Below are 24,434 nucleotides of genomic sequence, written 5' to 3'. Positions count from 1 at the left end.
TGATAAACAATTTTATTGATCGGCTACATAATGTATCAGGAGAAAAATAAATCTGTAAAATAATGGGATTAAATCATCCTCATAGATCTGTGGTTGGTGCAACCTTTCATCATGCCTTGAATGTCCCACAACACTGGCTCTCAGGTTCAGGTGTAACATATGACATAACAACACATAACATAAATACAGGCTGTTTGCTAGACCAGGTTGGTACTCAGAAGAGAAGGGTAACCAGATGGAACAACTGGAGATCATAATGAGCATAATTATAATTGTCCTGGACAATTCTACTGTTGAAAACTTACAATCAATGCAAACATTTGGCACTCATATGTTTTTTCTTACCACTGCTATGCAGATGACACCCAGCTTTTTCCCACCAGACGAACCGACTGTCTCAGTGCAGACCACAATCTGCCTCAGTGATATCTCAGTATGTATCTGAGAATGATGATCAACTCCTTGTACAAGCAGTGGTCATCTCTCACATTTACTAATGAATGGTGGCAGCGAATGTGCATATGGCAACATACCTCGCCTTCTACCAGACAGAAACAGCTCATGTCATTCCACTTTTCATCACTCTCCAATAGGTCAGTTGCTGCTCATATTAAGCGCAAGTCACTACTGCTTACCTACAGAGTGGCCACAAACAAAGCACAGCACCCACATAACTGAACTCTCTCATTCAGATTGATGCGCTCTCTCATTCCCTTCAATCTGCAAATGAACAGTGACTAGTCCGATCATCACTGTAAGGCAGGAACTCTCAATCAAAAGTCTTCACCTTTACGGTCACTTGATGGTGGAACAAGTTACAAAACTTGGTGTGGTCAACAGAATCCTTGATCTACTGTAGCTTGGATTGTATAGAGTCCCTTAGTAGTAAAGTGGTTACTGTGCATGCCACATAATCACAACATTGCTGGTCTTATTCCAGCAAGACCTTTGTTGCACATCATGCCCATCTCTCTTGCCAAAAATAATCTTTTAATCTGTAATGTTAATAATCTATTTTGTTCATTTACATAGCTCTCTCCTACTTTGTGCCTTCTACTGTGACATATACTTACCTAATATTACACGAAAAAAGAATTATAGGTTTATTATTCTTTTACATCTTTCTCTTCTACAGTGCTTTTCATCTGTCAAGCTCTCTTTGACAGGAGACATCTATCACATTTACTGGGCCATTGCCCAGAGCTGAAGCAGGCCATGTGATGGAAGTGTGAGCTGTTCTGCACTCTGACAGACTAAAACACTGTGCCACTCGCAGGAAGTTGGCCCTGCGGAAGTCTGATTCCTTAAAGCGATGACACTTTAAATAGTACTACGTTAAAAAAAAGAATGGGTGGGGATTGGTGTGGGCATGTTGGTACAGTACCAGTGATGAGATGAGAAATCAGATCAGTTAATCAATAACTTTTGACATTTATCGGACAGCAAAAATGTATTTGTTGTGTATTTTTAGAAGATTTCATAAAACTGGAAAGTTATATGACAGCGATCATTTCTCCTACTTCACTATTACAAGGTAAACTGTAGAAAAATTTGCAAAATTACCAACAATGAGCATCTGAATGGATTTGATTGGCTATCACAGTACATCGTTGAATGATGCCATAGTGCGGCAAAAGTACAGCCAGGTTCAACTTTTTTTCGCAAGATGGTCTTGTTTTGTTTCATCAGAGCCCTCTGCTTGGGGAACCCCCTTATGCCAAAGCAGCACTCTCATTAAAATGGATACTGTTTTCTGATGCAGTGCTATTGTTGGTCTGAACATGGCCTAATGCCTCTCTCTGTTAATCTGTTAACCCTTCATTTTACTGTCAGAAGTGGTCTTCTTATTGGCACAAGATGACAATAATAGCTATTTTGGTATGAGCGAATGAGGCAGATGAAGCAGCCTGGGTGTTCCATGTAATGGAGCACAGGGCTCAGAGGGAAGTCAGCCGTGTTTATCCCTCTGGTTATCCCTCTATCTAAATCTTTCCTCCAACTGATGATGAGGCTCTGGGGGACATAATGCATTAAAGGGAATACTGCATATTTCGCATTCTCTCTTTTCTCTCTCATTTCATTCCCTCTCCACAACACAATTTCTCTATTTTTAATTGTGCTCTCCTTCTCACTCTGTTTGTGTGTGAGCCTTCTTCAAGCATAGCTTTGGAGCAGTATTTTCTTCATGACAGTATTGTTGACAGCTATCATCCCTCTCGTAGCCACGTCTCCATTGGCAGTCTCTCACAGCAAGGGCCCAGCCTTTCACACCACACTGCTATCAACAGTGGGCCAGCTGTAAGCAACACCCGCTGCTTTCAGCTTATCTTTAAAGCCCAACCATTCGGATCATACCAACCACGAGGCAACAGTGGCGTCCATCATGTAGACGTCATTTAAAACTAATTTATCACTGGGGCGACATCATTAGTGCAGCTCTACACATCAAACCTGAGCCTCCCCTCATTTAAAATCCCATCATTTAGTCATTTGACACAGTCATTGAAGATACAGACAAATGTGAAAACAATGAGGTGCTACTGTGTGTGTCCGTGGCACTTGTTAAATGGATAAGGTTTACTGATTCTCTATTAATACATACCATTTGAACATCAATAGAGAAATTTAAATAAAAATGGTTCAGCACCCACGTGCACACTGTATAATTCATAGAATTATGCATGTGTGTGACCGAGAAACATTTTACACTAGCAGCATCAGCAGCATATTAATTGTGTAGTGTGTTTACCTGGAGGCAGGCAGGCGCTCGACCATGTGGTTTGTTGACGTCCACAGCTACAAGCTGCCATCCCCCAGCAGCGTCTTCATGGAACATCTGTGGCACAAGGACGGCACATGAGGGGAAGCGCGCACAAAAAAAAGAAAACACAACATTAAAAAAGCACTGGACAAAATTCAAACACACACATCTACCCTGTGGCTACATCTTCATTAAACATCTGTGGCCACAAAAAAAGCTGAAAGCATCACAAACACAGATTCACAGACACACAGAACAGCATGGTAGGTACTAAATACAGTTTGCAGGCCCAAGGACCTAACACCAGAAATAAAAACAAACTGTAATAACACCAATAACACACCAGACAGCTGGCTCATTGATGAATATCAGTCAGCCCACTAAATCATCAACATAACAACTCAATCAAAAGCTCTACCACATGGGTTCTACCAGTACCTGACCAAGCACTGTTACAGATGTTGTTAGGACATGGCTGTGGCCACAACAGGGAAATGAATTCAGACAACAGTGGTGAAGATGATTTCTAGTAGCCTCACTGAATTCAAAAACGGTAATTTATTACATATGAGAAACACAGGCTGGTTGGCCTAGTGTTCAGAAAGAAGGGTGAACAGGACTGGGTGGCACCAGTTTGTGTGTGAAGTACAGTCTCTAACTTCTTAGTGACTAGTTTCACTATTAAAACTTAAGGTCTTATTTCGTAAACACTTACATAATGTTAACAATTGTAAACAATTATGTAATTTGGAAATTCGTAGGGCCGTCTAATAATAAGCAACCAATTATGTAAATATGAAGTCATTACAGCATTGCAAGCCATTACTCCCAAAAATACCAGTTATATAATAGATATAATAAACCTTAACTGACAAACCGTTCTTAATGTATGTATAACTCATTACTATCTATCCCTATTTATACAGTTAATGCGAAAAGTAATGTTAAGTGCCAGCTCAGATATATCAACCATATTCCTTATTACCTTTTTTTATTCTTTAATCCAAATGGGTCATATATTTGCAAGCCATGGTTAGTTTTGCTGATATTCAGATACCTTACACAACAGTTGCATCTGACAGTTGGTAGGAGTAAATATTTAGTACTTACCTCAAGGTAAGAACTAGTTTGAGTGGTACAACTGGCTTTAATTTAGTGATACATAAATCTCTACTTCTGCTATACCTAAGCTGAGTTTGAATTTACAAACAGCTGGCGTATCCGGCCTCTGATGGCACAAATGAAGATCACCCTGTCTTCCCTCTGCAGGAGAAAATTTACATCCGATGCCAATGTTCAGTGTCAAAGCAGGAGGCTGTGTGCTATTTACAGTATGTACAAAAATTATTTTTTGCTGATCCTGAAGACTTGCGTATGTAAAAACGTGTGCAAACCTGACATCACCTGTAAAAAAAAGTGCAAGCTGATCTATTAACAGGGCACACTGAGGCTTACGTCTTTCAAATGTGCAAGATAATACGCACTGTCGTTTGCCATAATGAATAATGAATATGCAATATGGGGCAATTTAACCCCAGTGTTCATTTTGCGTTTGCAGGCTTTCTGCTTGTCCAAATTCTACATTAAGACATGCAAAACCCTCATAAATACTGCTGTCTGCACCCTGTTGCACCTGTTCTCATTACATCATCATCAGGGGTTCTTAGTAGATCACCCGCAAAACGCACACTAACTAAACACGAAATATATTGCACTGCGCAAGCAATTTAGTGCCATTTATTTGGGACTTTAGTAAATCAGGCCCTATGAGTTAACTTCACTATGAGTTCATTTCAGTTAGTTACCTAACCTTGATGTAGCCCCAAAAGTACTTTTTACATTGTACATTGTTTCTGACATTTTAAAACTGTCTTAACCATGTCTTAATTAGAGCAATAAACACTATGCCCCAACATTAACAATATAATCATTCAGTAGTTGTTGTACACTGATATTACAAGACAATTTGTCATTCAAACTCCATATAATCCAGGTTCTGCAAAATTATTCAGTATCAACAGTCTAAATAACAAGCAATTTTGCTACATGAATATCATCTAAATTTATTTGGCATTTCTCCATGTACTAGGTAGTGGGTTAAATCACTGTGTAACATTAATTGTTTCTGGCATGGTGGGAATGATATACAATGCAATTGTGACAATCAATGGAAATTTGAAGGTTGGTGAATTAAAAAAAAAAAAACCACTAGTTGCATTACACCATCAATACAAAGTGCCAATACTACTGCTTGCCTCTTACATAAAGATATCCTTCAACAACTCTGCCTTATTCATCATTCTGCTATTTAATTAAATGTCTTTATCCCACTCTGTTTCAGCTTTATGTTATGCCTCTCACATCAGTGTCATATTTGATCACATCCTAGCAAGAACATAGTCCCAAATCCATAGCTTTTATAACCTTGATTTTAATAAACCATGGCGAGGAGAACATTATCTGCAACCGAGATGTCAAACACAAAGAGCTGATATCATTCAACTGCAGACAAGCCAAGTAGATTTCACTGTCATTAATCAAAAATTAGGACAAAAGTCCTGCTCCTGTGAAACAAAAAGTGGATTTATCCATTGTCATTTTATCAACATACTTAGGCTTTATAGCCTAATCTATTTTAAAAGCCTGAATAATCTGGAAACAGTAGAGCCAAGAACGGGGGAGTGTGGCATGGGTTGTTTCTCCCAGGCCCAACTTATACCAGCCTTTCTCTCTAGGGAACATAAAGAGGGGAGCATATTGTTTCAGCCTCTGTGACTGACAGTTAAGTGTTACACCGCAACTAATTAGTTTCCCCCCCATCTACAATAAAGATTGGGGCATGACGATTATTGTTGATAGTGGCAAGAACGACTAATTGTTTTCAAGGTCATAGCTGTATATGCATGCCGGTGGCATCAGCCTGGCTTCCTTCATGATTGCGAGGATACAGGTTTTAGTTTCATGACTTTCCAAGATGTATTTTTTTAAACACTGAGAGGAAATAGCAACACTGAAAACTGTTTCCTGCTGGCAAGGCCAATGTCATTACAATTAAAGATGTCAGATGACTAAAGGAGAATTTGAATTCTTAACAATTACAATCCAAATTTCAGGTATGCTTCAATGACAAGCCGGGAATAGCTTTTCTTTTCAATCAACAAAACATGCAAAATACAAATGGAGAACATGTAACCATCAACCATATTTATTTATTTACTGATGTATTTATTAGTGTTTCAATTGGTGATTGACTAGTGACTCTAGCTAGGCGGGGCACAGGACTGGAAGCTGCTGGCAGACTTGGGCCAGAAGCTCTACTTCCCAGCTGAGATTGCATCTACTAACCTGCGACCAGACCTTGTTATGTGGTCAGTCTCCCTCAAGCTTTTCTACATCATTGAGCTCACAGTGCCCTGGGAGATTTCAGTGGAGGAGGCCTATGAGCAGAAGTGGCTGAGGTACGCTGAGCTTGCAGCCGATGTGCAGCAACGGGGCTGGAGAGTAAAGGTACGCCCGGTGGAAGTAGGCTGCAGAGGATTTGTAGCCACCTCAACAACCAGGCTACTCAGGGAGATAGGAGTGCGAGGGAAGGCCCACCGGCAGGAAGTCAAAGACCTCTCCAGAGCTTCTAAAAAGGGGAGTCAGTGGCTATGGATGAAGAGGAAGGACTCCCCCTGGGTTCTCAAATGAGTCGATGGCATCTAGGGGGTGAACCTGGGACGCTCGGATTCACTGCTGAACCCTCTGGAGGTGTCGTGGGTCTATCAGCGAAACACCCAAGAAGGAGGGCGCCCACTTGATAACCCAGGGATACCATCACTCACTTGACCTTCCCACAGAGTCCCATTGGTGCCTCAAGTACGTATTTAATAAGGGATATCAACATCTAGTCCTACACAACAGATCTGGGTTTGCCCCAGGGTCTTCTTCCAGTTGGACTAGTCCAAACTAGCCCCAAAGGCTTGCATCTTCGAAGTATCCTGATCGGATGCCTGAACTCGGATCAACATGGCGGCATGCATGCGACAAGTGACGAAGAGCTAACTAAAGTGAAAAGCATATATAGTATTGTTGGTATGACAGGTATTTTCCAATAGGTATCCAAGACAGAAGATAATCTAGGCATTTTGGGCCATGCCAGTCATTCTTACCCTATATGTCGTCATTCTCCAGTAAACCTAGAACGTCCGGTGCCGGGACATGTCTGACACCATAACATGATCCACTGACCATACTGGGTATCCAATATGGACGGTAGATATGTAAAAATATTTACTAACACCAGAATTCATCATCTTTAAGAGTGGCTGAAACAGAAGCTTGACTGTTAAATCAAGAGCTTACCTTTCTGGCTGAGCATGCTCTTTACCACAACAGTCAGGTGTTGCTAATGATGCACCAATCTGCTTGACGGTGTCATTCATTATCTTACACTCACTGGTTAGCCCAGTGCAGTGGTGGTAATGGTCTGACGAAGCCAAACAAAACTAAGCAATCATCAAAAGACAGAGAAACAATCCTGAAGTCACCAAAGTAGACACTCTATCACTTGGCTGCACTGTGAGATTCTGTCAGTGAAAAAACACCAACAGAATCAGCCCATTACGCCCACCTAGAACCTGCTGTCTTTTCCCCAATAACAGGGACAAGAAATGTTTATAATCAGGTCAGGTTAAGGCACCCCATAGCTGTCTTGTCTTGTCTGTGTGTGTCTCGGTGTGACAGTTCTACCTGTGTTGTAGCAGTAGAGGTGGTACTACTTCTTGAGCCCCACATCTGCTGGAACTGCACTCTGATCTCAGCAAATGTCTCGATGATGACGGCAATGAACACATTCTGTAAAAGAGAAACATTGACAGATTGTGAAACAGAGACAGTAGGAGAGGAAAATGTCAATTAAAAGTAAATGACTGAGTGCAGGTCCATCTCTTTGCTTCTTTTTACTATTGCTGACATGACATCCATTCTCTCATTAACCTGCAAACATTCTACTAACAAGGAGAAATTGTTATGTCTGTAAGGTTAAAGATAAGATGATGTCAATTAACCAAAAGCTATTGGTGTTCAAGTATCCTGCTGCCATGCCATGGGATATGAAAGCATTATGATAAAGTGCAGAGGGGAAACACTGGCTCTTACCTTGACAAGCCATGCCAAGAAGAAAATAAGAGTAATGAAATAGAAGTAGGAGCGCCAGCGAGGGAAACTGTCGATGGCTCTGTACATGAGGAATACCCAACCCTCTTGTGATGCTGCCTCATACACAGTGAAGATACTTGAACCTAAACAAAGAGAGACACAGGAGTCAAAGAGATGTAAAGAGAAATGAAAAATAGAGATTGAATCAAAGAAGAAACAAGTGTTGGAATCAGTTTTTTGCTTAACCTGTGAGCCTCATACCAATTAACACGGCTGCCTTCAGACGAAGCATTTCAAAAAGACAAAACCTTGAGTTTCTCTTTTTATCTATAATGAATGTACATTCTGACAGCTTATGAAAAATACAGACGGCCTGTATTCTAGTTCGCTGCTTTATGATAAAAAATGTAGAATTCTAACTGTTTGGTAGACTCATTAAGCTATACAAATGATCTTTAATGCATTTCTTTGTCACTGTCACTACCAAATTTGGTCAGAAGTGGCTAATTACTGTAAATTTGTTAGTTGGACAAACAACAATATGAAACTCTTAAAAGTGGTACATCTGAATCCTCAGTGGGTTTTTTTAAGTGAAAACCATTTCATTAAAAAAAAGGCTGAACTGATAAAAATCAAGATTTGTATACAATTCATTTAAGCTTCACACCACAAGTTACATGAACATGTAAAAAGGCTGCACATTGCATTGAATCTTCCATATCCCAGTCTATAATGCCTAAATTACTGTTAACTGTAAAGCTCACACTCACCTTCACAAGTATCTAAAGATTAGGGGCTCTGTACTGTGTACTGACACTGGACCTAAGCACCATTCAGCTGATAAGAATGCAGGATACAGCTCGATGGCACAGCTTCACGCTAAAGCTGGTATATACTGCACTTTCATTATCATGCTTTCACACAGGGTCATTCTTCCACATTTCTTAAACAGACCGTAGATTTAAAGACAAAACAAATCCCAGTGGCAGCTACTGTATTCTTGCATTTGTATCTTCTACAACTGTTTTGGTCTTTTTTGGAATCACTGTTTAATTCAGTTCAGCTTTAGTCTGTAAAATAAATGACATTCAGCTTTTCCAGGCACATGTTAACAAGTGTGTCTAAGTATTAATTATCTGTAAATGGAAATAAAAATAGTCCAGAGATAATTTCTCTAACAGTGATATATAAAATCTTGCCTAAAATCTCACACATACACACTTATTATCATGTAGAATTACTGATCATTCCTACATATGAAGTATATCAACAGGTCTACACTGCAGCTACCATTACTTTCCTTTGGCATAGGCTGGAAAATATGGTCAGTGTAAATGTACCTTTATAAATGCTTATGTTTGTGTATAATATGTTTGAGTGCATTGTTTATGGGTATAGCTTTTACCTAGTTCATTGAAGCCACTGTAACCAAGCTCCTGTCGGCTGAGGCCCAGTTCTTCAAGGTCCATGCATTTGAAGCCATGAGGACACTGGTAGCCCTCCCCATCAGGGGAACAGTGAGTGTCTGGGATAGCCAAGCTGTTCCATGTAACATTACTGATCAAAAGAGAAAAAAAAAACATTGATTAAATAACATTATGCAACATGTGTTACTTGAAATTAACATCTAAAAAGGACCAAATATATACTGTAATTAAGGTAAGTAAATGTAAATGGTGACAGCTTATTGTTGATATTTTAAAACTGCACATCAGGGGGTGTATGTTAAGGGTCAAATAAATAGCTAGTCAATTACTGATTCAAATGTTCTTATTAATGATATAAATGACAATAATCTTAGAAAATAGCAGCAGCGTACCATTATAACACAAGCATGAGATGCACACACATACACACACAAACAGATGATTGCTGCCTGTGTACACAAACGTAAAGAGTACGTACACACACCGCCCCTCCTCCCTCTTTCCCTGTCTCCCTGTCTTTTAGCCACAGGTGTTATTCCAGGAGCGGCTTGATTTCTCTAATGAAAATTAATGCCTTCAAATTGGCTGCCCAGACATTCATCCAAATTGTTTATTAAGGAGTACAGGATCAGAGGGGATAATTTATTGCACTATCACAAAGGGCAATCAGAGGCGTAGTGGTGTATCCCGATAAAGCTAATTATACTGGGCTGAATAATAACAATGTGTCTTATCAAAGAAATCCCCTTTTCTTGATGACAAAGGGGAGATAGACAAGGCCCCAAATGAAAGACCAAAATGTCCACTTATACCATGATATTAATAATTTAGTGAGTCAAATGAAAACCAAACAGTTCTGTGATAAGAAGTTATTGATGATCAGAGTCTGCAATTTGATTTAACCAAAATTAATTTGTGAAGCTTTGCATGATTGGACATGTGAGGTCCTGTCAACAACCTCTGCCCTTCTCAGTCAATAGCAATCTTTTGTCATACAAACCACAGACACACAAGCATTGACAGAACATGCTACAGTATAGTGCTCATATTGCATTTCATCAAAGCATCAGATGTTTGTCTTTATTCATTACATTTTTTTATACAAGACCATTAATAGAATTGGAGTAAGCATCTTACTACCATTAATAAAATGCTTCTATTTATTCATTAAAATATCTCCTAACAGTATTATTCAATAATGCAGTGACCCTCATACTTACACACATACACACATAATGCTATTGTAGAACCCTACAAAACACAATGTCCTCCTCCAGTTCAGTAGATGTAATTTATACTACACAAATGAATGCATATTATTCATGCTGTGGAGTTAAATAGAGATGAGGTCAATTGCAGAAATCCTGACATCTAGGAAGAGGAGACCCTACTTCACTCACAAATCCAAAACATTTTCATCTAATATCCATATCAGAAAATGTCACCCCTGCTATTTTCCCCAATTTTCATCAAATCCCTTGTGTGTGAAAAGCTAGAGAGCTTTGACTTTGTGTCAAGGGCATATGGACATATAGAGATTATACACATCGGTCCTTTTGTGACATATTTTTAAAATACCCCATTAGAAGTATATGAGGGATTTAGGAAAAGGAACACAGCAGCAAACAAATTAGATGCAAAGCTGCCACGCCACTTTTGGAGTGATGTTACAGAGGGATGTCATGCAACTAATGGTCCCTGGGGTGCTTAGGCTCAAATCAGTACAGGGAGATAGATGAGTAGCTGCTGAGCTGAATAAGCTTAATACAACAGTTGGACAATGTAGGACATTTTAATTATAATAATTAATGTTAGCTCTTGCTGCAGGGTCTACCACGATGGTCACTTCCCCTATCTTTTGTCCCCACATGCATCCCTTTTCTGTGTATCATATTGTCACAAAGAACCTCCATGGATGTGTTTAAATACGTATTGTATTTGTACAACAACATGCACACAGACTGCACACAGCACATGAAATTAAGGATTGTCCCAGGGACAATAAAAATAGCACCTGGGACAAAAAGATACGGTGTCTGGGACAATTCTGGACAGTGGAGAAAAACTTAAACCTAAGACCAAATTTCCAAATAGGCATTATTTGGATAAACTGACCACATACAGAGCATCTCAATGATTACTTTCTTACCTGAAAAAATATTAAAACCCAATAAAATGACATATTAAGAGACCTACAACAAAAATTACAACTCAAAATCTCCACCATCGCTGCCGGTTGGTGCAAAATGCATTCTGTGATACTTGGCTGTCCCAAGTCCACACAAGTCAGCTCCTGATGTATAAATGGGAGAAGCGAGTATTTACTATGAGATATGTTGGACATTTCCATTGCTGTATACCAATCAGAAACAGGTTTGCAATTAGTGATCAAACAGTTAGAAATAAACAAGAAACAGTAACTCAACCAGAGACGAAAAGAATAATGAAAACGACGGTGATGACAGGGTGACTTCAATTTTCTATTCAGATATATGACCATGACTGTGTTTTGGCCTCGTGGAAACTTAACTGGTGCATCATCAACATCTGTATTGAAATCATCAAGAATGATAACATCAAATTGAAAACCCACAGAATACAAAAAATTGGCAAATTCAGCTAAAAAGCTATCATCTCTATACAGAGTCCATATACTGTAAATAAAAATTATTATTATTATTTTGGGCAAGGTCAGTGGTAAACCAATACAGACAAGGATTAAGAGAAGGATTAGCCAATGTACTGAACTATGTATATATGTATTTTATTTCAGATTTTGTAGAGTAGGCTGTGCAGTGCATTGTTTCACACAGGCATATTGAAAAACAAAGCCTTGCCACCTTTCCTAACCAAACTACTGAACTCAAAAATGAAATAAACTTTAGAGACTGATGATGAAGTCTACAGTATATTTCTTATTATTCAGTAGCTATTTTTATGAGCTATTTATGTTTAGACCAAATGTACTGGCTGGTGAATTACTTAAAATTGGCTTTAATAGCCTGTAATGCACAAAGAATGCCTGGCTTGATGCATGTTCATTTATGTCAGTTAAGATGTGGACTCAGCTTAGTCCCTAGTCAAATATACTGTAATTATAGCTTTTTAAAACTATGACTATACAGTAAACATAAAATGTGTCAAATTATACAGGATGTCCACTTAAGACATTAACTACAACACTGACTGTACGATAAAAGTAATTTGAACAGACGGTGATCTGTGGGAACAACAAAAAAGTCATCTGCTGTTATAGTTGTGAATAAATGAGTTTTTACCCTTTCTGTGTGTCGTTAGTAACACAGTGATGGTTGAACGTTCCAAACATTTGGACACCCAGAATTCCATAAAGCAGAAGAAAAAACAGCAGAAAGATGGACACACTCCAGATCTGTTCCCCAGATCGCCTGCAAAGAAGAAGACAGAGAGAATACATATCTTATTGCCAATTTTTTATATGCACTATCATCCATCAATTGTGGAAACCCTATTTTAATAAAATGCTCAGGTACTACAATATCGTACTTCAGAATATTGGTGATGCGGGAGCGAGGAAGCTCGAAGCGGAAGTAGATCCTGAAGGCCCTGATCATAATAAGTGCTCGAGGGATTCTTAACATCCCCCATGGAGACATCTGATCCACAAGCTCGGCTATTTCAAACACCTAAAACAAAGCGGATATTTAAGGTGTAAATGCCAGCTATTACAAGAACATGCCTTTAATTTGTACATTTTCAGGAAAACAATGGCGATATACTGTATTTGCAGAAAAACTCGAATGTTGCAATATACCTGCAGCACCAGGGACACCCAGATGAAAAACACCATAATTCCATCAAACATACACCAACGATCTTTCACATAGGAGTTATCACCCTGTGCAGAGACGGGGAGAAAGTGGGAGGTAGGAATGAGACAACAAGAGCAAAAAAAAGGAAAAAGGCTTACAAAAAAGAGGGCAAAAAAGAATGAGAATATAAACTACTGACCACAGCCTGTTCACTAAATCTGATGCATTCTACCAATTTATAAGTATCCTGCAATGTTTAAAGACATTTATAATGCCAATCTTGTAATTCTGAAAATTGTCAAGTACCACCAACCATTACCTTCAGAAAACATGACAGAGGAAGCTTTTCTTGTGAGATAAAGCTGTTGTGTGAAAATGTAATGGCATAGCAATTTTCAAGGGGGAAAAAAAAACAAACATCAGAAATTACTGTGCCCATGTAGACCGACTCGCCACAATATTCAAACAACCCTGTTTTCAACAAGATGACACAAAAAAAATGATTAAGCCCCTGAAGTGTGAACAAACTGAAATGTCATGGGGCCAGCAAAAATGGGCAGACTTAATTACCACTTATAGAGAGAGAGAGTCTGTAAGAAGCTCTTAGGGGGTCAGTCTTCCACAGGAAGAAAGGCTGCAAATGGGAGGGTGTGCTCTCAAACACTCTACAGATAAGAACCATGTTTCACGACACACTGACAAGAACAAAACCATGCAATTACTTTGCCACACTACGTGGATTTGTTATGTGCACACACTTTGAACACCTACTGTAACTAAAAAATACAACTTCTAAGTGCCAATCAATAAAATAATTGAAATGATTAAGCTATCCACTTTGACAGACGTTAAAATAGAAATTACTCTTAACTTAGAAAGCTAGCCATTCAAATGTATGAAACGGTATTTCTGTGTTATTCAAGGAAGATGAACAGAAAAATACCTTCCCATTTACAGACAAAGACTAGTTTTATCTGCCTTTAAGAACTAAGAGAACGATTAAGAAAAAAAAGAAATGTTTCAGTTTTTCTTGCACTGGTGATTCTAATTCTGCGTCCTCCAGTGCATCCCTGCTTGTCTCCTTGATTTGCCAATTAAGCTGTCCACACTTTTTATGGCAGTAATTATGGGCCTTTCATCTGCCAGCTGTCTGCTCCTGGATGCTTTTTTAAACATTATCTGTCTACCTTGGATACGAATTGTGTTGATTCATCTGAATTTACAGCTCAATGCAACTACTGGGCTTGAATTTGAGGTGTGATTCAATCGGAGGTGGCACAAAAAGGCCACACTTGTGACTATTATCGGCTGACATGATGGGCAGGCAAAAGAAAATGAACTGCGCTCAGTGAGACTCCTCTGATGAAGTGGATGAAATTTGAAGACAAATGACTGTCTTGAATTTTTTGTCTTGTTTTCTCAACCATTCAGTCACTTGTTTGTTCAGAAGTATGATAGATACATATCTTCAAAGCTAATCAATACAAGATCCATATGAAGAGCATGTTTTTGTAATAGTTATTAGTTTCTTACATTGTCCATTACAACACAATCACTTCAGGAGAGGTGATTTTTTTTAATGACTATGACCTGAAACTAAAACACGGTATGCTTTGTGTGGTATTAGAGCCAATTCTGAGAGTTTGAGCTCATTATGGCAACAACATGCTGCCAGTCAAGTCTTTTATGTGTTCAGTGGCTGCCAATCCTCCCCTTACTTAATTTTAGGTTTGCCTCTACTGTCATGTTAGGCCGATAGGCACTTCATCTTCGATGGTTTTCTGGGAGTTAATTAGTTAGTGCCCTTTTGGCATGAAAAGTTAAAAGCTAATCAGTGCTGTGCCCCATAACCTTAACGCAAGGTTTGATCCAAATTCATTCTTGACTTTTTGAGATATCCTGCTAACACAAACACAAAGGTGGAAAGAAAAACAGCACACAACACAAATGAAATAAGACATAAAATTGTATAGCAGTAGAAACCACTTACTGAAATATAAAAAGTATGGGATAAGAATGTTGTTTATGACAGTTTAATATATTTTATGTTACAAGTTGGTGTTTTATTGTTAAATATGCCAGTACTGTGACATGGAGCTGGCAAATAATGGGAATCTGTCCTTTTTTAGTTCATGCTGTAACATTTCTGTCATAAATTCAGAAGGACTTTGTTAGTAGCTACCTTGATGATTCCCCTGATGTGCATCTTGGCGATCATCTCGGCGGTGTAGAGAAACATGAGCAGGGTGTCCAGTGTGAACGTGACATACTGCAGCGGAGGGTAATGCTCAAATGTCTTGGGGGTGTTCATACACACAGAAATGACACTGATGATGGCACAGGCTCGCAGCAGGGAGTGCACCCACTGCAGAAAGAGCATCCAACATGTATGGAGAAGAATGAAAACGGGTGCCATAATATTTTGTCATATTATTCCCCTTCCAGCTATTTGAATGTGCTTGCCATATTTTTTAATACAAATCTACAAGAGAAACACAGAAATAGAGATGACAGAGCAGAACACTCACTGGTTTGTTGATCCAGAAGATGTCAGCGCTGTCTGCGAGGGTCTCATCTGGCCCAAAATCGGTCATGGGCTGGGCCTCGACCCGTGAGCTCTGTTTCCTCTTCAGCATGCTGGGGCTTGCCGTGCTATACAGAGAGTGGATCTGACACAGAGAGGGAGGCAGACCACACAGTGACCAAAACTAAATGAGCAACAGGAGAACACTCTGGCTGCATCCAAGTCTGGGCAGTGGTAGTACCAATTTTTTGTAACTCCATGGCCACATTAACAGTAACAGTTAAACTAATATAGGTACACTTCTTAAATAACATATAACCGTACCAATATCTAAATAGACTTCTGTATGTCATTACATATAGCATTAAGCTAAAGTATACTGTGATGTTTTCTAAAAGTAAACCACCCTGACTTGAATTGCCAGAATCGAGGTGTGTTCTTTAAAATTAAATGTGTTGAATTGTTGAATGGCCATTGATACACAACGTAGCACACATGGAACACGGGAACACAGTGTATTCACATTTGGACAGCTCCAGTAACTTACCATTTGACAAGATCATACATGATCTTCATCGTATTGAACACTGAGGCGTCAGCAGATTACGCTGTACAACCTACAGTACAATGTGAGGTGGTGTGAGTTTGGTGTCCTCTGTGCATGTACGTGTTTGTGTGTATGTTTGTGTGCACGTGTGTACGCTGGGAAAGAAAAGTGTACAGGCCGTTTCAACATAAGAACACAAGAAAAAATGACTCTGAATGGAGACAAAGCGCACATACCAAAGGGAAAAGTAAAGCTGAAATTGCTCCAGCACTGCACATAACATGCGATCAGGCATACCCTGTAAATAACACACAACAGTTAGTCAACATCATGGCTTATATGGTGTACAGTACACTACTCACATCTACAGTACGCTCATAGAGACAGGAATGCCCACCACGTCTGACATCAAGGCATATATGCGACACACTCTGTGAGTGAGTGAGTGACTGAGGTGTTGTGAAAGAAGAAGATGGGGTGGAGGAGGAGCAGGGGACTCACTGTGAGGCTCCTCATTGGTGCGTTCATCCCCAGGTCACAGAGTGGTGGAGAGACCAACCAGAGAGAGAGACTAGAGATTCAAAAAAGGAGAAAGTCCTAAAGTCCTGGAGGTCCTGCAGGTGGTAGCAGTCATAAGGGCAGTGAAGAAGAGTGAGAAAACACATTCATGAGTAGAGAGAGGTACAGCTTCAGCACATGTATGTATAAAAGGAATTAAAGGGCTGGTTCATCTAAATTACATGAAACACACTGGCTACCAGTTTTAATAAGGTCTACTGAAAACTGTTGACTGTTGCCATTTTTTATTCAGTCAAGCAACACAAACTAAAGTCCATAAACATGTTGATGGCAGCAGAAATCTCAGATATGGATATTTCACAACCTTAACAAGTATGACTATATGCATGGTTAGATACTAGAGGTATTGTTTTCTGCAATTTGGATGAACCAATCCTTTACACAAGACAGCATTAAAATACTGTAAAAAGTAATGCTCACTGTCATGATGAAGGTAAATTATAGATTTGCTTTATTGATGGCTGTCCTCACTTTAGTACCATTAACATCAAAAATAAAAAAAGCAGAGCAGAGAAAAAAGTGTTGTGTGAATAAAGCAACAAGTCCTTAACTGACAATACAAATATAAATCATTTTTATGTTAAAAAAAAGAAGCTTGAATGGTGCAAAAACATTGTTTATATAAGATTAAAAATGTATTTGAGCATACGAAGGACAGGAAGGACAGGAATGCAGAGAGAACAATGTAACTGTATCACCCTTGTTTCCATTTATGCTCTTACCAAGAAAAGAAACTGTCCATCCTATAAACCCCATGTAGTTAGAAGCAATTTCCAAGTGTAATTGCTACACTTAACATATGCAGATGGAGACGTGAGGAAGAGTGAAAACAAAATTACAGGGTCTAACTGCTATTATGTGGGAGTATAGGTGGCAAAGACTGCAATTACTTTCCCATTTGGAGAGAGGACATATTCCTCACAGGCAGGATGCGATCACTGGGCAGATTAATTGTATTGTCACTGTGAGTATTCTTTGAATTTTGCAAACTTTGTTGCTGAAGTTTTATTCTTGGAGTAACTTAATTGCAACAGATGAGAAAATGTTTGATTGCAAATTCGTACATATGTATTTGAATTCCGACCACAGCTTAAAGTGGCATTCAATTCATGTATTCATACAAACTGGCCTCAAATAGCTGGGCCCTATTCAAATTTATGAAACATTTCAGTTTGCCTGGGGTAATGATGCACTCACATGCAACTGAATGAGGAGGGCATACAGTGACATTCTCCTATTTTGTTTGCATGTTTCATTTCATTTAAAGCTGCACTAATCTATATATTTTTTTTTTTTGATCAAGGTATTTTTATTTAGTTTTACAAGTTATAGTGTACAATTTAACATAAGTACAACAGAACACACAGGGAGAGAAAACAAACAAACCGTAAATCCCATCCACCCCCCACAAATACCAGACATACAGAGTTCACATTATGAGATACACAGTTCAATATACAGAACTCATATAGCCAGACAACAAAAAACAAACAAACAACATATACAACAAAAAAGAAATACAATAATAAAGATGACTGAGGGCAACAACAGAGGTTTACAGTACTATATTATCTGCTTCCATATCTTCAACAAACATTAAGAAAGGCTGCCATATGTTATAAAATTTTCTAGTAGACCCCCTGATTGTGTGTCTGATCTTCTCCAACTTGATATGGCACATGATTTCCCTAACCCAATGGCTGTATGTTGGAGGTGCTGGGTCTTTCCATTTCAATAATATTAGTCTCCTAGCTAGGAGAGAGCAGAAAGCCACCATTATTCTTTCCCACATCTCTAGATGGGAGTCTATCTGAGTTACACCAAAAAGTGCAATGAATGGAGATGGTGCAAGCCTTTTTGCAAAGATCTTAGAAAAGGTCTCAAAGATGGGCTGCCAGAAAGCGCAAAGCTTTGGACATGTCCAGAACATGTGTAGGAGAGTGGCTGGATCTTGCCCGCATCTATCACAAGTGGGGTCTATATCAGCATTGATCTTAGAGAGTTTTACTTTAGACCAGTGCAGACGATGTACAATTTTAAACTGAATGACAGCATGTCTAAGACAGATGGAAGATGAAAAAATTCCCTGTATTATTTTGTGCCAAGTGTCGTCTGTGATTTGCTCATTTAAATCTGTCTCCCATTTATTTTTGAGGAGGTCCAAAGGCATCAAGTTATGAGAATATAGTACAGATGAAGCCACTAGAAATTTCCCCTGTTTCCGTGATGGCTCCTTGACCGCCCCTTGATAGGTCCTTGACTGGCCGATAATGGAAGCAGGGGGGAAATGCGATGACGTGTCAATGAGGCCCCGACTGGAAACGCCCCTAAACTGCCTGAGTGAAAACCAGTTGCAATGCTTCATTTTTCCACGGGGAGGCGCAGGTATTAGTGCAGGAGACCCGAGTTAGTTTTACACACTAATATAACTTGTATTTACTTCTATTCTTCTTCATAAAGTAGCCTTATACTATATGTTGTTGTTATTGTCACTGTATCGTCACTATGTGTCTGTGTAATGCTGCTGCTACACTATAATTTCCCAGCTTGGGATCAATAACGTATATCTATCTATCTATCTATCTATCTATCTATCTAATGAAGGGTGCAATATAGTTCAATCCATTAGAAGGATGCAATTGAAGCTGCTGTGCGCCGGTAAAACACAACACAGCCGATCAATTAACAAAACGCACTATGATTAAAAAGTGCAAGCTTGTTATTCTGAGTCATGCCTGTGTAGTATGCAGTACTAGATACTAGTGTAAAAAAGACTCTAGTAAAAGCAGACGTCCTGATTCAACTCTTTACTCCAGTAAAAGTAAGACTTAGTTTAATGACTTAGAAGTCGCCAAATGACTTACTTTAACGAATTTCGTTAGTTTATATAATGAAGATTTGTAAAATATTACTTTTATGAAGGTCACAGTCACTGACAATAAACTTAGCATTTCATAATTGTGGTAGCAGCGGTGCAGCAGATGTAATGAAGTCCACGCAGCACGCTGGATGCAAACTAATATTAAGCCTTTAGCCTTTTCATTATAATGTCCATGGACATAAACTGAGTTAATTCATTAGAAGGATGCAATTGAAGATACCGTACATTTTACAGGACCTCTGACAAATCATTGTCACTGTCAAACCAAGAAATAGCCCATGTGACATACCCCGTCTAGTGATTTAAAACAGGACGCGCTATTTACTGTAATACATAGTATTTCAATGGACGGTGTAAATAATGTAAATAATGTCACGACTATTTTACTACATATTTCTTACTATTATTGTTCTTATAGTTTTTTGTTTGTTCGTTTGTTTTTTTGTATTTATTATTTATTGTTCTTTATTCTTTTCTTATTGCTGCTATTATATTCTGACACTGATACTGGGTTTCCGTTATCCGGTAATTACAAAGTCAAAAGTCAAAATGAAATGAAATGAAATGAATGACGTTGGCGCACAACGGGTTATGAATGGAGGGGGATCTCCCACTCGAGGCACCCCCCGACACGTCACTTTCTCGTAGCCAATCGTAAGCCCTGTTGAGACAGACTGGTTTACACAATCCTTCTCCTGTCGGATTACCTCCGAAATCATCATCCAGCGTGTCATTGTCAAAAGAAAGTAAAATAGATAAAACTTTGAACTCGCTTGAGAAAACACGTCTCTGTCCGTGCAGCTAACATTAACCTCAGCTCCAGTGAGTCTGTTCAATACTTTTATTTTATTGGCAATATGTTATAAAACATAATTGTTAAAATAATTTGATCATAATGAGAGCAGGCGTAATAGAGCCGTGGGAGGAAAAATTCAAAGGATTCACAGTTTGCCATGAGACATGCACAGGTGTGGGGGGAGGGGGGGCATTCGCTTTGAAAGACAATGGAACAGGCTCCCAACCATCCCCCCAAACCCATCATCACCCCGCCAAATCCGCACCCCTTCTCAGAAAGTACTGTAGTTGCAACGGCCATGAACACTCTTGCGTGATTTGTGTGGCAATGGAACCAAATAGCCCATTAAGCCCAAACAAAAAGTTAAGCAATGATAATGCTAATAAAGTGGATGGGCTTACCTGACTTACAGCATGCACTGAATAGACCGGGGTTGGCTTGCACATTTTTCAACAATTCTACAATTCACAAATTAGCAGTCGCTGAACTACTCATTCTCAGTTTTAGCACTCTGGCATAATTTGTGTGAGAATATTCAAACCAGCATCAAATGAAAGGTTAATCATCCTGTAAATTCCTTGTTTTTACGTTTGTTTCTAATTTCTCACTGTCAAATGTTTATTTTCATATAAATAAAGCTGCGTTGCCTTGTCTTGCCTTGCCTAAAATCAAATACAGTCGTTTACGTTTTTCCATTTCGTATAATTGATCTGAGCCTAAAATTGAAATATGAAAAGCAATTTGTCTTTCTTTTTTGTGTTAGATTCAAAACAAATAACAAAATAATCAGTCAGTAGGCTATTTAATTTTTTGATTTGAAAATGTGTTCTGATTTTTTGCAGTATGAACTCTTGCCAAATCCTGTCACGCACACTTTGTTTCTCTTTCTAGCACAAACATCCCATTCATTTTCCTTTCTTCACTGCTAAACAATAAAAACACTTAAAATACTCTACAGGCAAACACACTTCCTGTTAACCAAGAGAACATCATTAAACACATATTAAACTAATGGCACATAGCAGAGAACCATAGAATTATCGGTCAAGATTTGATTTCCATCATATAACAACCTGAAGGTTGTAAAGTCAGTTATTTTCGGGTTGTATGCATTTACTTAACAAAGTTATGAAAATGCAGCAGAGTTTTTCCGCTGAAAACATTGTCAATAAATAACTGCTACTGCAAAGACTCGAACCCAGGTCTCCCGCACTAATGACGGACACGCTGCCCGTTACGCCACCGCTCCGGTCCCACGTTATAACGTGTCTAACTGAGAAACTTACGCTTGTATGCATTCACTGAGGAAAGATTATGAAAATATAATACAACTTTCCCGCCAGAAATGTCTTTAGAACAAACATAAGATATGAAACCTTTCTAAATTAGCCCTTTTCTGTTGGCGTGGAAGATGAATACCCGCCATGTTTTCACGTTGTTATAGGCTACGTGTAGGGTGCAAATAGACACTCCGCATTTTTTATTCAAGATAGTCATGTATCTGTGTCTGCAAATTGTTTGCTCAGTCATGGTCTTCCTTGAAATTTAAAATATTTTTTCTAAGTTGTGGTGCGTGCATATAAAAAGTCAGTGGGTTACGTTAGGTAGTAAGTAAGTTTACTGGTTCGGATGACCAGTAAAAATTCATAGAATATGTGGGCTATTCTGTGACAGAAGCGCCATCACCTGGTCATACCCTGTGTTACAATGAATAGGTGGGTTTACAGGAAAAGATAGACACGCCCAGGAGAAGGAGGGGGTTGCTGAGTCGGCTGGCAGCCGGCTGGGAGTCAGCTGCCATTCAGCTGGCTTTCAGCTTGAACGGGAACTTTCAAGGGGCTTCATCTGTATTTCGTATATTGTGCTAATAGTTCGTTTTCTGACTAGTTTACAATCAAAAATTGAATCCAACAGGCCAGTTGGAGGACGTAAGGGAGAACATATAAAGTTTGAGAATACAAAATTCCGAAGTTGCAGATATCGATAAAAATGTGATATTTTTGTACCAACTGTTCAAAGGAGGCAAAGCTGCCGTCAACATACAGATCAGACAGTGATACCATACCTCTTCTGGACCACATATCAAAGACCCCATCTATTAATGATGGGACAAACATATGATTCAGTGTAATTGGGGCAGCCTGAGAAAGATCTGTAAGTGCAAAGGATCTTCTGAATTGGTTCCAAATCTTGATTGAGTGCAAAACAACAGGGTTGGAGGTAAAGTTAGAAATGGGCTGTGTAAATGGCAACTTAGAACACAGTAAGGCTTTTAAAGAAGTGGAATTTACAGATGCCCCCTCCAGATTTAGCCATTCAGTGTCAGTGTTATCATTATCGTTATCCATCCAATATAACAGTACTCGAATGTTAACCGCCCAATAGTAATACAAGAAATTAGGGAGTGCCATTCCTCCCATTGAGCGAGGTCTCTGAAGTACACTTCTTTTTATCCGGGGCGGTTTTTTGTTCCAAATGAAACTTGATATCTGATTATTTAATTTCGTAAAAAAAGATTTAGTTAAAAAGATGGGAAGGCACTGAAATATATATAAAAACTTGGGCAGTATATTCATTTTTACTGTATTAATTCTTCCACCCAGAGAGAGAGGCAGGGGATCCCATCGTTCGATATCCTGATTTAAGTTTGATAACAGGGGCTGATAGTTAGCAGCATAAAGATCTTTATGTTTATCTGTAATCCATATGCCGAGGTATTTGAATTTTTTGGAGCTAATTTTAAAGGGGAGTGAATTTAAGGATGTCTCATCATTACTAGTGCCAACAGGCATCAGCTCACTTTTTTGAACATTGACCCTGTAGCCGGATAGTTTGCCAAATTCTTTTAGTAAGACCATTAGCTTAGGAAGACTCAAAAGGGGTTGTGATATATATAGTAGCATGTCGTCCGCGTAAAGCGAAACTTTGTGCTCCTCCCCAGCTCGGTGAATTCCTCTGATATCAGTATTTTGCCTCAGAGCTAAAGCTAGTGGTTCCATTGCAACCGCAAAAAGAAGCGGTGACATGGGGCATCCCTGTCTTGTACCACGTTTAAGCTCGAAGAAAGGGGACAAATTATTATTAGTACGAACAGCAGCCATTGGAGAAGTATATAAAAGTCTGATCCATGATATGAATTTATTGCCAAATCCAAACCTCTGCAGTGTGCTGAAAAGATAGTCCCACTCCACCCGGTCGAACGCCTTTTCAGCATCAAGTGAGAGGACGACCTCTGGCACACCAGGTGGAGAGGGGCTATAAAGGATGTTAAAAAGGCGTCTGACATTGAAAAAAGAGTAACGGTTCTTAATAAAGCCTGTTTGGTCAGGTGATATAATGGAAGGCAGAGCCCCTTCTAGTCGGCGTGCCAGAACCTTGGCAAGGATTTTTGCATCCGTGTTAAGGAGAGAGATTGGGCGGAATGAATTGCACTATAGAGGGTTTTTTCCTTTTTTGAGAATTACAGAGATTACTGCTTGGCGCATGGTCAGAGGTAGGGTCTTAAGTGAAAGTGATTCTTCAAAAACTGACATTAGTAAAGGGGCAAGTTGGTCTGAGAATTTTTTGAAGAAATCTGTCGGATATCCGTCCGGCCCTGGGGACTTGCCGCTTTGCATAGATCTGATTGCAGATATTATTTCCAGGGCCGAGAAGTCTTTCTCCAATGAATCAGCTATGTTTGGGTCTACGGATGGAACATGTAGGGATCTTAAAAAATCCTCCAACACTGAGGGTGCAGTTTGACATTCTGATGTGTATAATACTTGATAGAAATTTTGAAAACAGGAGTTAATTTTGAGGCTATCTGTACACTTTGAACCTTGTTCATCATTGATTGCAGGTATAGTCTGATTGGCAGTTCTTTGTCGTAACTGATGTGCGAGAATACGTCCAATTTTTTCCCCATGTTCATAGCATCCGTGTCTAGATTTGGAGAGAAGATATTCCGCCTGTTGCGTTGATAGGATATCAAATTCGGTCTGCAAAGA

At 39.1% G+C, this 24,434-nt stretch overlaps 1 protein-coding gene across 3 annotated transcripts in view; it reads right to left on the bottom strand.

Moving 5' to 3' along the window:
* The window catches only part of nalcn (sodium leak channel, non-selective), a 64,792-nt gene extending 48,325 nt beyond the window's left edge, over positions 1-16,467 (bottom strand). The window contains exons 1-10 of one of the 3 annotated variants that reach the window (XM_062431502.1): positions 16,426-16,467; positions 15,647-15,787; positions 15,301-15,483; positions 13,121-13,204; positions 12,853-12,992; positions 12,606-12,734; positions 9,306-9,457; positions 7,901-8,043; positions 7,493-7,597; positions 2,750-2,836 (exon numbers count right to left, since the gene is read on the bottom strand). In XM_062431502.1, the coding sequence (XP_062287486.1) occupies positions 2,750-2,836; positions 7,493-7,597; positions 7,901-8,043; positions 9,306-9,457; positions 12,606-12,734; positions 12,853-12,992; positions 13,121-13,204; positions 15,301-15,483; positions 15,647-15,787; positions 16,426-16,467 (1,206 nt within the window). Of the gene's footprint in view, positions 1-2,749; positions 2,837-7,492; positions 7,598-7,900; positions 8,044-9,305; positions 9,458-12,605; positions 12,735-12,852; positions 12,993-13,120; positions 13,205-15,300; positions 15,484-15,646; positions 15,788-16,425 lie in introns of those variants that run through there. The other 2 variants (XM_062431504.1, XM_062431505.1) reach the window with 2 other exon arrangements.
* Between the last annotated feature and the right edge of the window lie 7,967 nt (positions 16,468-24,434).

This window comes from Scomber scombrus, chromosome 13, assembly GCF_963691925.1.
Source record: "Scomber scombrus chromosome 13, fScoSco1.1, whole genome shotgun sequence".
In the NCBI taxonomy this organism is placed as follows: domain Eukaryota; kingdom Metazoa; phylum Chordata; class Actinopteri; order Scombriformes; family Scombridae; genus Scomber; species Scomber scombrus.
Note: the sequence above shows the minus strand (reverse complement) of the source record. Positions and strands in the feature narration are given on the sequence as shown.